At 41.3% G+C, this 14563-nt stretch overlaps 1 protein-coding gene across 4 annotated transcripts in view; it reads left to right on the top strand.

Moving 5' to 3' along the window:
• Positions 1 to 14563, top strand: part of ACOT7 (acyl-CoA thioesterase 7) — a 264500-nt gene that overhangs the window by 232746 nt on the left and 17191 nt on the right. For all 4 annotated transcript variants that reach the window (XM_075604977.1, XM_075604975.1, XM_075604974.1 and 1 more), the window contains one exon: positions 3630 to 3814. In XM_075604977.1, coding sequence (XP_075461092.1) covers positions 3630 to 3814 — 185 coding nt within the window. The remainder of the gene's footprint in view (positions 1 to 3629; positions 3815 to 14563) is intronic.

Below are 14563 nucleotides of genomic sequence, written 5' to 3'. Positions count from 1 at the left end.
GTAACTATGTAACTATGTAATAGTTTCATTAATATTAGATAAAATACCAATAGCTCTTTAATCATGGGTTTTCTAAGGAAACTTTAGTTATATGATTTTGCTGTTGCTGCTGATCTTCTCCGCATTTTGCCTCCCAAATTGACATTATCTTCATTTTATCCTTTGCCTTGTTCTCCTCACTTTTACTTCTCTTGGGTATGTTTTTTAAACTTGGGAAGTATGTGAGTATCACCTTGTATGTTTTACTACTGGGCTCTCACTTATGGTTTTTCTCTCCTCCCCTATGTACCTCTATGTGCCCGCTGCCCATCCCCCTCAAAGACTCCAGACATGGTGTAAAAAGGACAACAATGGGATTTTATTGCATATAATACAGTTCAGGACTGTTGGTGCTGCTTCCCTATGACTATGGGTATATAGCAGGACATCATGGGACAGACGGGCCTTTGGAGAGCACGCCTCTACATGATGACGTCATCAGAAAGAGAAGGGATGCTGGATATGCGCTCGCGCATGCGCCTGGATGGGATGCCAAGATCTCCAGCGTGAGGAGCAGTGATGGAAGACAGGACCTATCGGATGGTAGGACTTACCCCAAAGATGACGTTACCTAGAGGCGACAGGATCACGGATGTGCGCGCATGCGCATTACAGCAAGCCATGAGTGGGAGAGTCCGAATGTTTTTAAATGACTACACCTGGGGTATGGGCTATAAGTAGTGGACTATTTTTGTTTAGTATCATATCTTCACTTGAGAAAGACCACGCTTGGTGGTTGAAACGTTGTGCCTGTTCAATAAATTCTTTTGAAATCCGTAGTGACCTGGAACCTTCTCCTTTTTTTGTACCAGGAAGTAATACATTGAGAGTTACCTCTAGCTTTCAAGTATGTCCTGGGCACAGAGTTATGATGACAATACATGGTTGCATTTAATGAACAAAGGTTATACATTGAATTTACAGACATTTCATGGACAGATAGAGAGAATACAGTATATGATAATGGGCATATGTAACCGCTACAGACAAGATTAAAATGTGAATATTATAATGTACAGCTAAGAAATTGCACAAAGTAAAAATAAGCTTGACATGGGAGACCGCTATCTATGTTTAATAATGGGAAGATAGTTATTTTTAGCCTCGATCTTGTGACTTACTGCTAAATGGTTTAACCAAGGGGCTGCTCCTATCTGAAAATTGTATTTACCTAAAATATAGTTTAAAGGAGCAGTTACTTCTACTCATTAATTTTTTTAGCCCCAAATGTATTTATTTATTTACAAGATTCCCCTAAAGCCTAATGCCACTATTTTCAGTGACAGAAACTCCCATACTTCCCGGTGAAGTTACCAGGTTTATATCTCCCTTAGGGGAGACAAAATCGCTACCAAATCTCAGGCCAATAGGCAGCTGCAACATCATCGGTCATGGCTTCCCATTGGATGGCCATTTATATCCTCTTTAAAAACTAGGAAGTAATATCTGTAACTTCACCAGTAAGTCTCTCGCTCACCAGGTGGTACCCGGATCTGATAGTAGTGGAATGGAGGGGAGTTAGGGTGGATTGGTCCTTTAAAGGAATCTAGCCTCACTTTGAGCTGAGTTGAAGTTTGTGCGGTGAAATTATCCTACTAAACTTTGTGATTGAGAAGGTATCAGAATTTAGGAGTGAGATGTGGGATTCGTTTAATTCAAAATGATCAAATACTCCATTATATCTCTTAGACTTGTATTATTTTTTTTCACTTATTCTATTTTTCTTTATTTTTCACAACAAAAAATGTTACATCATATACCCAGATATAACATCAAGTATATGTATATCTCCATATATAACAACTGTTTTACTAAACATTACATTATATATTAAATTATACAAAATTTAATCATACAAATACAGAAAATGCAGTGTTCATATTGCTGTCAGTAAATGTTACAGTATCCATTATATAACATATTGCGTATAATTTTCCTATAAATTCCTATTGTAACAAAACACAGAACCCCAGCAAGCTCTTTTTGGGAACCCCTGAGCCCCCCACAATATATATATATATATATATATATATATATATATATATATATATATATATATAATATATATGTCAAAATGGAGTGCTATTGAGCGTGGCATATGTATACAACAGACGACAGAGAAGCCCAATGCTACATCCAACATGACAGAAATACACAGTAAATTACTTATATATTCTCTTGAAATAGGGTCATTTAGTTTAACTCTTTGGCCAAAGCGTTGTAAGCTTGCGAGCCACGTCAAGGCAGACACCTGTTCGCAAGTCCTAACACTACCAGATAAAATACTAATATATCTCTATTAGGATTAAAATTCTCATTTACCTCTATTAGGAGGGAGTCACGGTCACTACAGTATTACTCTTGCTAATGTAGGGAATGATTGCTTATTTACTTTACATTTTTGTGTTTCAAAATTCCCCAATAATAACGCAAGATAAGACTTTTCAAATCTACACTTGAGAGTATTATTCATAAACTGAACCACCGTATTTAGACTTGTATTTTTAACTTCATGACTGTGCAGATTATTAATTGATATTGTACACAAGCTCCCAACATGATCCCCTTCTCACCTCCGCTCCTCTGGATACTTTGATTCCTCTGAAGTGCCTCTACATGTACATGAAACGTGTTTAATTGTTCTTTTCCTTGTGAGAATGCTCTACCGCCCCCTCCCCTTCCCCCGTCGATTCAGTTCATGATCCTCTACTGAAAACGAGGAACAAAAGATCTTCTAAACCAGCAGTGCGCAAACTGGGGGGGCGCGAGATTGTTTGCGGGGGACGCGGGGTTTACAGAGGCCCTGCGCACTTACCGAAGGCACTTAAATTAAGTGCGTGGGAAGTGGCGAAGGCCTCTGTAAACTGCACTTACCTTGGCTCTGAAGACGCGTTGCCATGGCAACGTGACGTCATGACGCCGGAGCCGAGGTAAGAGGTGGGGGGGGGGCGCGGAGGGAGGGCAACAGCCGGCAGGGGGGCGCAGAGAAAAAAGATTGCGCTCCCCTGTTCTAAAGCAACAGCTTCAGAGGTTAAATCGGGCATCACCACCCAGGTCACGTAAAGTAAAAAAAGCTGGCACAATATGTGAATGATGTGACAATTGTGTGAAAATAAGTAAAGAACATGAAAAATGAACACCCCGGAAGCCTGTTTTGAGTACTATGAGGGCATAATGGTTAAATGTTATGGGTTTTATAAATGATTTCTTGTTTAGGCAGTGTAAATGCAGAAAACGTTTAAGTGTATCGACATAACTTACACATGGTCTCAAAGAGTGGCTTCAATAACCAGGTGTCTTAATCTGTAACGGACCTTAATGAATAACCCTCTGAGTATTTCAATTGTTAGCTTCCAGTTGCCTTTAAGCAGCAATCTCCCTAAAGCTTCATCCTACTATGTTACACAGTTTGTACAGTCATAGGAGTACAGAACCAGCGCACTCACTCACACACCTGTATTGCCCTTTCTGGCACATCACTTAAGCACCTAGCCCATCTTTTGACTTACTTGCATGAGCAATCCAAATGGTACTGTCCTACATTTCCATTACAATGTAAAAAGTAACAGATCCATCCTTTTATTTTTCAGGGTGCATAATTACCATATCTGGTCGCATGACATTCACTAGCCATAAATCTATGGAGATTGAGGTATTTGTGGATGCTGATACTTTAGTGAGTGATTCCCAGGAAAGATACCGAGCTGTCAGCGCGTTCTTCACTTATGTGTCTTTAAGCAAAGAAGCAAAACCACTGGCCGTCCCTCAACTTGTGGTAGGTATCATATTCTGTCATTTTGTCTCCTAATGTGAACGCTATGGCGGTAACAAACCATTTATACAGGACATTTGAAAAACTAAATATGTGTAATCCTGCTAGAGTGTATCCAGCATGATTCATACACATGTACAACAAAACACGTAATTGAAATTCATCTAGGAAAGGCTAAATCTCCCAGGCACTGGTAATAAGGACATATGGCACAAATGAAGCTGTGAATCTTGGCCGTGACAAAGTAATCGTCTGTGGATTTGTAGAAATGAAGACTAAATTATAAAAACATGTGCATTAGCACTTTCAGTTAATAGTATTAATGATTTTTTTATGTTTGGGAGAACAATGTTAATATGGACTTCTTTTATTGTAAGAATTGAAACAATTTTGAAAACGTGGAAATACTCCCAATTCCTTTTAGTTAAATGATATATCGGCCGCAATAACAAAAAGTTAATTGTTGGCTCCAAGCTTACGCCTTCGATACGCTACATATGTGCAACTTTGTTTTTTAACTTACTGCCTTAGGCTTCGCATATAGTGCCTGAGATGGGTGACGCGACGGGTGACGTCACTCGTCGCTGCTAGCAAAAGTTATATTTCGATTTGCGGCGGCGGCGCGGGGTACTGGCATTTGATTGGTTCAAGGGCTGTCACATGAGGCGACAGCCCTTGAAAAATCAAATATTGGCAGCTACCAAAACGTTCTCCGTCGCATTGTCGCCGTCGCGCTTACTATAAGCACACGCGGTGGCGTCAATGCATTTGTTTTTGGGTGACGTCGCCGTCGCGGGCACTATACGCGTGGCCTTAGCGTGATAAATTAAATATATATATATTTATATACACAGTGTGGGAGATTCCTCGTCCTCCTAGAAATAACTATCTTGCACTGTGTTGTTTATATGCTGGATGGGTGTATCATGTGGGTGCTCACTCAAGTTATTGTATTGTTTTGATTTGGTCTCTGGTTTAAGGGCCACACAATGTCTGTAGTTGTTTCACTTTGTTTAGCAACCTTAGCCATGTTTCCATCTACCCCAAGAGAATTTTGGCTTTAAATATATGTTGTGTAAAGTCTTTGGTTAGACATTCCTGAAGAAGGTCCCTCCGGGATCCGAACCATCGGGCTGTAACATAAAGGATATGCGGGTAATGCATTTTTTGTTTCCATATGTTTCCAGGGCTGGTTTAGACTGCTCTTATGAGAACGTCTCAAACTGCTATTATTGATTTTTGTTACCTTGTACAGACTGGTCTACACAACATTTACACAAGGGAGTGCTGCCATCTTTCTATTGGCTCCAAACTAGGATATATTTTAGAAATATTGCGTTCCATACTGTACACTTTTCAGCATAATCTCAAACTTCACAAACATCTCAAATAATGTGATATACTTTGAAAACTATCTTACAACACGTAGTCATCGGTTTCAGGATCTTTCCATTAGTTCCACTACACAGGGTTAGTGAAAGGCTAATTTGTTATGCCTGTTCTTATGTTGGGGAATGATGCTGTGTTTATTAAGTGGGTGCATTTTCTTTAACACTGTAACAGTACAATTCTAATATAAAAAATCTAATGAGAATTTAGAGGAAATGTGTTTTATCACCTCCTGACTACTAATACTAATGCTAATACTAATCAAACCATTACATTTATTAGAGTTTGAGCCAAGAACCAATGCACAATGCAAAGTATTTGGGGTAATTAAGCCTCTCATGGTCTTAAAATGTTGTCAATGTGATTTATTCAGATGATGAGTCTTTGCCGACTTGAGAGTATATGTATCAAGGCAAAAGTAATACAATTCTGGGGCAACAAATCTGCACCATATGTAACGAAGAAAAAATATTTTCTGTGTTACAGATGCAGCCGGTTTCATAGTCTCCTCTGGTGTAGTTGTATATGTTATGATATTCAGCATTATCACTGCCATTGAATCCCATGGGAACGGTGATATTCTGTGTTACATTGAGATCTGTAGTGTTATTTGGGGGAGCTATGTTAGTATAAAACAGAGGAAACAACATATTTGGGACTTATACATCAAAATGCAGCGATAACGGTCACCAGGGCTGCCGGCAGGGGGGGGGGGGGTGCCTGGACTACGGTCAGTCAAGGAGCCCGCCGCCCATGCCGGAGACATGACTTTATTGCCTGCAGGCAAGAAGGGGCCTCCTCTTCCCAAGCCTCCTCTACTGGACCCTCCCCTTCCCCAAAGCCTCCTCTACTGGACCCTCCCCTTCCCCAGACCCCCTCTGCAGGGCCCTCCTCTTCCTCAGGCCCCCTCCACTGCCCCCCCTTCCCCAGGCCCCCTCTGCAGGGCCATCCTCTTTGCTGGTCGACACCCATCTGGAAGGGGGGATTCCCCAGGCTCTCATTCTGCGATCCTCCACTGCGCCTCCAGGCCCATCCGAGGGCCCCAGGTAAGCCCACTATGCTTCCTGACCCAGTATCCCCTCCCCCCCAAGCTCAGAACCCCCCTTTTATCCCAGGCTCAGTACCCCCCTTATACCCCAGGCCCAGTATCCCTTTTTATTCCAGGCCCAGTACCACCTTATACCCCAGGCCCAGTGCCCCCTTATACCCTCAGCCCAGCACCCCCTACATCATTTTCCCTCCCAGGCCCAGTACCCCTTTATACCCCCTTCCCCAGACAAGTACCCACTACATGCCCAGTACCCGATATAACCCCCTCCCCAGGCCCAGTAGCCCCTTTCCTCCTTCCTCCCCAGGACCTCTATATACCCTCCCCCAAAGTATCCCCTTATACCCCCCCAGGACCTCCTGATATCACCCCCCCTCTGACCCATAACCTCCTTATAGCTCCCCCAGGACCATGACCTCCTTACATCCCCCCCACCATAGGTCCATTACATCCTTATATTCCCCCCCTGGTCCACTACCTCTTAATACCCCACTAGATCCATTAGCTCTTTATAATACCCCCCGTAGATCCATTACCTCCTTATAACCCCCCACTCCTAGTCCATAACCCGAATATAATATCCCCCCTGATCCATTTGTATAATCTCCCCAGGTCCATCACCTCCTTTTTATTGCTCCCCCCTGTCCATTACCTCCTTATAATACCCCCCCAGTCCATTACCTTCTTACAATACCCCCCCAATCCATTACCTCCTTATAATACCCCACCCCCATCCATTACCGCCATATAATACACCCCCCCCCACCCTCCTGCTGCACATGCCCCCCCCCCCCCCACCAGTAAGTGAAAAATTAAAAAGTGCAATAGAGTGCTGACACACCAAAGTATCTCTAACTGGGAAATATCCCAGTACCAGTGAAGTGATTGTGGTTAGGTGAAGGAATCACTCACAGAATCTGTAGAGTGGTGGTCTGGTCAGGCGTAGCTCCCTCTTAGAGAATAAAATATAAAAAGGAGTACATGGCATAATACAGTTTTAATGCACAAAATGGATTGAATTCAGGGGGAAGGACACACTCACATTCTCCCGAAAATATAATCACAGTGAGTGCTTTAAGGGCACACTCTCGCCACTCTGGTACCGCCACTGGAAATTGAAGAGGCGCGTTGTAAGTCCCTGCTCGCCGCCTGGATACTACGATCCTCGTTGTTTTGGGCGACCGTCGGCACTTCCGTGTCTGCGCGCGCAGCAAGATACGGTGGCTCGCAAAGGACTTGGACTTCTTCCCCACCAGCTACGGAGTCTCCGGAGGGCCAAAAACTGGGACTTACCTTCCTGAGTGCCTGAACCACCAAACGATTGCCATACTACACATCCACCATTGACTGAATGTCAACCCTGCTGTTTTGACTCTTACATCTTGTAAGTAGCCATTCCACAGGAGCCAAGATTTTGGAAACTCATCTTCCCCATTTATAGTTCCACTGCACTTAGATTTGTTTTATTTGTGTTTCTTCCCTATGCTCCCCCTGGATTTCGTGTCTTCAATCCATTTTGTGCATTAAAACTGTATTATGCCATGTACTCCTTTTTAAATTTATTCTCTTAAGAGGGAGCTACGCCTGACCAGACCACCACTCTACAGATTCTGTGAGTGATTCCTTCACCTAACCACAATCACTTCACTGGTACTGGGATATTTCCCAGTTAGAGATACTTTGGTGTGTCAGCACTCTATTGCGCTTTTTAATTTTTCACTTACAATTCCACACGATATTCTAGATATTGTTTATTTTAAAGCTGCACAGAGAAGCTCATTGTATATTCATTTGTATTTAAATCTGCGCTTCTCTTTCTTAATCACCGTCCCCACCAGTGCATGGGGTTCTGGGCCGTACGATTTCTGTTGGCGGCCCTGACAGTCACCATGGGGATTAGTTCTCAATGTAAAGGAGATTGGAAAGGGTTGAAATTCTAATTTTGTCTCTTTTCTTATTTGGAAAATGATACCATGATATGTAATTAGGGGAGAGGTAGAACAGTTGTAGAAATGAACGAATTAATAACCCATGAAAAAAACAATGTAAGAGTTCCAGTGTGTCACTGTTTTCATTCCACAGAAACACCTGCAATGCTTACCTGAGAAGTTTCCCAAAAGATCTAGTTCCAGCCCATTAAGACATTTTATTTTGGGAAATGATTCTAATGAAGTGTCGGTCATTATCTCATTGCTGACTGAATTGACTAATTATAGCAACCTGCCATGAACCAACCTAATGAAATTAGACATTTGGGAAAAATTATTCAAGCACAGTGATCACATATCTTTGAAAGAAGACAATCATAAATATTGAACACTATATAAAGCATACAGCACATTTCCTATAACTAAAATTATCTTAAGAGCCTGTTTGAGACCATGAAGATATCAATTTAAACTAATACAAATGGCAACCCCTTTGGTACAGCACAGTATACAGTAGTTTGTGAATAGATACGCCAATGTCATGAAAATCAGTTCTGTACTAAGAGGAGGTAGGATGGGAGCCACTTCTGTTAAGCCTGAGGCCAGCAAGCTCTGTCTTCCTATCAGTACCGGTACACAATAGTCTAACACAATTGCTATAACATGTCTGATGCTTGGATGGAGCTGCCCCAGGGCCTCTCACAAGATCATATAGAGTGGTTTGCTGTCCTCCCTTTCATCTTGGATTTTAATCCCTAAATCCTTAAATCAAGTCTGTGGTGAAGCCCATAGCTTCGAATGTGGAGGGTTGATATAAAGAGCCTTCTGATCCAAGAACCTGCTGGTCTATTAAACGGTTATGGACCAACTTACAAATATAGCATGCAAAGTTTTCAAACCTTCTCGGGATCTTCTGTATGTTTATTATTAATTTATCAAATGTTTTAGCAGGAAGTAATACATTGAGAGTTATCTCTCGTTTTCAAGTATGTTCTGATGTAAGCAAACATAAGGAAGAGGCATGTGATGCTTTCTAAAGCTTTGTACACTATATTTTTATCTAAAGGAGCTATTTCAAAAAACCATAAAAGGGAACCATACTTTTCCCATAAATTAGGCTTCTGAAATATCATCTATCCCACTGACCTTAGGACATTAGCTCCTAGAAGGAGAGAAGGGTTCCAATCTCTGATGGGCAATGGACATTAGTACTCTACATTTAATATTTGTCATTTTAGATACTGAAAAAATAGGCTCACAATTGATATTTCGGGCTGGGGCATGTATTTTGATAAATCTCCCTTGTTCCCAGATGCATGTTAATATCTGGAGGATGATGGAAAAGCATCTTACATCAGTGGTTTTCAAACCTCTCCTCAGGCATCCCTGGTCATACCAGGTTTTAGAGAGAGCCAATGTACTTGCACACAGGTGATTGCACCTTATTTGCATATGAATCAAATGTTAGGTGGTTGCCTCGGAAACCTGGTCTAGCTAAGAACCCAAGGAGAGGTTTGAAAACTAGTGCCTTAATAGAATTAACAAGAGGCATCCTACTCAACAGTCAAAGGTATTATTAGCTTGTGACATGAGTACATGACATGATGCCAATGCTAACTGACTTTTAGATCTGGAACTTTATTCAAAATTAATATTTCTTGTCATGAGCACCTGACTGGAAATAATAAGATGATCGACACGGGAGACCAGGCATTTAGGATCATACATTGAGCAAAACAGGTAAAGTGAAATAAATTGTAATTTATTCGCATAAAAAGGCAGACACACAATGATACCCAAACTACATAAGAAAAGACACACTTACTTGGAAACTGGGGTAAAAAAGTAGACTTTCCTAGCTGCTGTGCACCCTAAAACAGTTTTCCTTGACCGGGACTTAGCTCCAAACGTCCTGGAACTAAAATCGGCTTACAATCCCGACCGCTACGTTCGTTTTTGAGAACTTGGTCCCTAAAAGCTGGACTTGGAAAATATTCCGGATAGTTTTTCTGAAGCCGGTGCTCTGCTATTCGCGCAAGAGCACTTTTTAATAGTTTCAAAAATCCCGCTTGACTTCTGGCGCTGAGAATCTCCTGTTTAATTGGCTCAGGGGTTTCTTATAGTATTTTGGAGTTGATTCACAAAATACTATAGCCAATCACAGCGTGGGAACTTTCCTTCCAGCCAATCAGAGCGATGCCGGTCCTGTGAAGCCGGGCAAGCGGGGATTCTGAATCTGCCAAGGGCCATGCGCAAGTTTGCCACCTAGTCCCTTGCTATTCAGATGCCACACGCTGGGTTAGGCCGCGCTTATAGAGCCGGCGACGTGACGTCGCCCGAAAACAAATGCATTGCCGACGCCACGTGAGCTTATAGTAAGCGCGACGGCGACAATGCGACGGAGCAAAAACTGGTAGCCGGCAAAATTTGATTTTTCAAGGGCTGTCACCTCATGTTACGGCCCTTGAACCAATCAAATGGCTGGACGCTACCGCCCGGCGAACTATAACTTTCGCCTGTGGCGACGGGTGATGTCACCCGTCGTGTCGCCGTCACCATCGACGGCACTATAGGCGCGGCCTTAGGCTCCTCCAAGTCTGGTGGGGCAAATGGTAGTCGGGACGACTTCCATTCATCCCAGGACGTGGGTACTCGAGCCCTTCCCTTCTGCCCAAATGGTCTTTACACCAAAGGCATCTTCTGGTGGCTTTCAACTCCGATGTCCTACAGACTTACTGGCACCAACTTGGTAGCCCTGATGGTCTGTCGGAATATTGGTTCTGAAAGTCCCAGCTCATTACTGTGCACAACAGTATATCTCCTATTAAAACACAATGTTAATAAAATATACCTTTCTGTGTCCTAAGTCTCTGGGTATGGGGAATAGAATAAGAAGCTGCACTTTATTTTCTCTTAGCTTATATGCCCCACACACTATCTCATAGACTTGGACTCGTCCCCTCACAACCTCATCTATGGTTGGAGAACCCATGAACCCCTATATAGGTTCTGGGTGACCTGGGCAGTAACTGGGTAACCCCCTTAACCTAGGGACCCCTCATAGTTACAGGGAAACATCGCATCCCTTTGCACCATTTACCTTTCTGGGCTGTGCTGAAGCAGGGAACCCTAGCGGTGAGTCACTCACCCGTTTTCAAGGGGAGATATTGCCGGGACAATGTGCCTACATGTATCCAGAATTAGACATGATTCCTGGGTACATTTTTAGGGGAACCTGCAACTCTGGACACCAACTACATAGGCACATTCTGACAACAATTCCTTCGCAAACCCCCCCTTGAAACTCATACCCTAGCATTCCCTGCTTGCTGGCATCCCTGGAAACGCAAAAACACATACATTCTTTATTAACGCAAATGACAAGTTATGCATTAAACAGTACTGGGCTAAAGAGCTCACTCTTCTTCATCTCTTAGTACGGATCAGGGGTAACCAAACGGCCGTAACCCTTTATTTGAGAGCCTGGTTACCACCCTTCTGTCACAATGATCATGGAATATTTTTCTACCATAGATTGGAGCTTTATATCAACGTTCAGAGACAAAAATCCAGCTGTGCATTTTTACTACATTTATTTCTTGTTGCTCTACTTTTTATTGCTTTATTAATTCTATGTTTCCACTAAACATTCAGAATAGAGTTGGAATAAATGCTTTTGGATTTTTTGGCCGATTGATTGTATCTAATGTTTCAATTTTCCTGTATCTTTTATTTTTGTACTTCTAATACAGAAGTGGAATGTACCTTGGTACATGTACAACGTGAGTTTAGGTCGTGATGCTGTGTTTTTCTTACCTGTGCATTGGTTGTAACCTTCAAGTCAAGTATAGCAGAGATGCGTGCGGCGGTGGCTGCTGCTGCAGTATGAGAGATGCTTATGTCCTTAGGCAGTGAGGGGGGGGGAGCAGTAGATTAGGCCACATTATTCCAGCAGTGATTTCTGACCTGGAAATTACTTTAGAGTGCCTTGAAGCAAAGGTACTGACATTTGTTATGGTGAACCTGAGCAAAGTAATATGTCTAACACAATTAATGCGTCTATTTTATGGGAAGTGAATATTTAAATCCTTTTGTTAGTAGACCTGTCCAAGTAGCATTCAGATGATGCCTGGAACAGCTGGGGTTACTGTGAAGTGTTTGCTCACATATTTTATTCAGTGCTTCTGTTTTGTGCCTATACACAAACCTATATGCTGATCATAATTATCAGTGGATTGATTTTGCCAATGTAAATAAAATACCTGTCTATTTTTAGGAGTTAAAAATATGTTGGCTAACTTTCTCATACAGATTAAATATTATTTTATTCAAGATGTTTGGGCAACAGATTCCCAATTCCCAATGTTCTGTTTCTTGCCATGCTTTCCCGGGTCAGGTACATGTGTAGCATCGGTTACAGGCGATATCGGATTATCACAAACTCAAAATTCATCTTTAAAGCTGCAGTTCAGTCAATATCCTGCATGTGTGTTTTTTTTAATAAATCAGTTCTGTAGTAAGAAAAAATACTTTTAGCATTTTCTGTTTTAAAAAACAACAACTTTGAAAGACCAATTTTCTTGTATTCTATTTTAACAGCCATTTGCTAAGGCACTGCCCCTTCATGTCCTGTCACAAGCCCTGGCACACACCTTTGTCAGCCCTGCCCTCCCTCTAGCACATGTCAGTGCAGGAGTGCTCATGAATATTCATGAGCTTCCACTGACTGACAGAAGCAAATAAAAACATATGCCAGCTCTAATTATGTCACCAAATTTTGCCGATCAATACATGGAGAACGATTTGACTGGCAGCTATACAGTTCTTTAGGTAATTAGAGATTGCACACATGAAACTATGGAAGTAAAAAAATAAATAAATAAAAAAAAGACTGAACTGCAGCTTTAATATGTTTATTGACTAAATTCCTGGTCAACTGCGGAGGGGAAAAGTTACTCAGCACTCAATAAATCTGCAGTTAGGAAGATTTTATGTGATCTGTATGATCTATAAAGTAAATGATAAATTACACACGGTGTTAAAAGCTTTTAGACGTGTCCTACTTATTTACAGTGTATCTACCTTGTCATAGAATCATCCAAAAATTCCAGTTCCCATGCTTGAGATTAACATGAAAAACAAAAGGGAGTATGTTTTCTTTATTAATAAAAATGTTTTACCAGAAAGTAATACATTGAGAGTTACCTCTCGTTTCAAGTATATCTTGGGCACAGAGCAATACGTGGTTACAATAAATGAACAAGGTTATACATTATATATAAAGACATTTCATGAACAGTTAAAGATAATATATGTTATGGGCGTATGTAACAGTTACAGACCATATTAAAATGTGAGACGGCTGAAGTCTTTAAAGAACTTAGACTGTTTGCGACTTTAAGAGTCTCCGGTAGATTGTTCCAGTTGTGAGGTGCACTGTAACAGAAGAAGGAGTGACCCGATTTTTTGTTGAACCTTGGGACCATGAACATGAATAGTTGATTTAATCATGTTACATTTTGAAACCGTTCACCTTCATATTATTTTATATTGCTAATTTTAGTAAACTATTTGTATTCTACTTGCACAGCAAATACAACTTGGCAACAAAATGTATGTCTGTGTTTATATTCACCAGCTTTCATTGTTCCGTTCTACAAGAAGGGCAGTATTAGCCAATATTAATGATCATTTTGTATGCATAAGCTAAATCAGCATTGATGCCAGTATAAAAAGGTGTATTACAATATGGATAGTTCTATTTGGAAGCTTACGAGAATGACATACAGAGACATACTTGTGTAGGTGTAATATGGGGGGGTGGGGGGGGGCGGGGAAGCATTAACATTAGGGATTACTCACTCTGATATGTACTAAACAATTTGAGTAACATGATTTTAACATTATGTGTTTGAAGGGTTCTTGTAAATATTGTGAAAGATAATTACAGACTATTAAAAAAAAACAGTCTGATCTAAAAACAACACCGTCAAGTCCCACGTCTAAGGGTTAATCTTGTACAAATCTTAAACGCAATATGGTAATGCTCTTACCTTGTGGTGGAAGTAGAATACATGAATGCAAATCTCAATGAAATAAATACAAGCAAAAAGGATAATGCAGCAATTAAATAAGCACCTCAACCGAGATAAAGCACTTTATTTCACCAATAATATTATTTATTTTATATAGCGCTGGTGTACAGTCTATGTGAACCGCTATTGTATATATAAAGTTATGCAAAGCCCTGTTGTGCATTGACAACCTACAGGTACTGTACCTTTTGTTTCCTGAATCACAGGGAAATAAAGTCACTTTCCCAGAGGTCACAAAGGGAGATCATTCTGGGATTTTAACAGTGTTCTTACCATTTAGCTACTCCTTCCG

Source organism: Ascaphus truei, chromosome 6 (genome assembly GCF_040206685.1).
Source record: "Ascaphus truei isolate aAscTru1 chromosome 6, aAscTru1.hap1, whole genome shotgun sequence".
NCBI lineage: Eukaryota > Metazoa > Chordata > Amphibia > Anura > Ascaphidae > Ascaphus > Ascaphus truei.
Note: the sequence above shows the minus strand (reverse complement) of the source record. Positions and strands in the feature narration are given on the sequence as shown.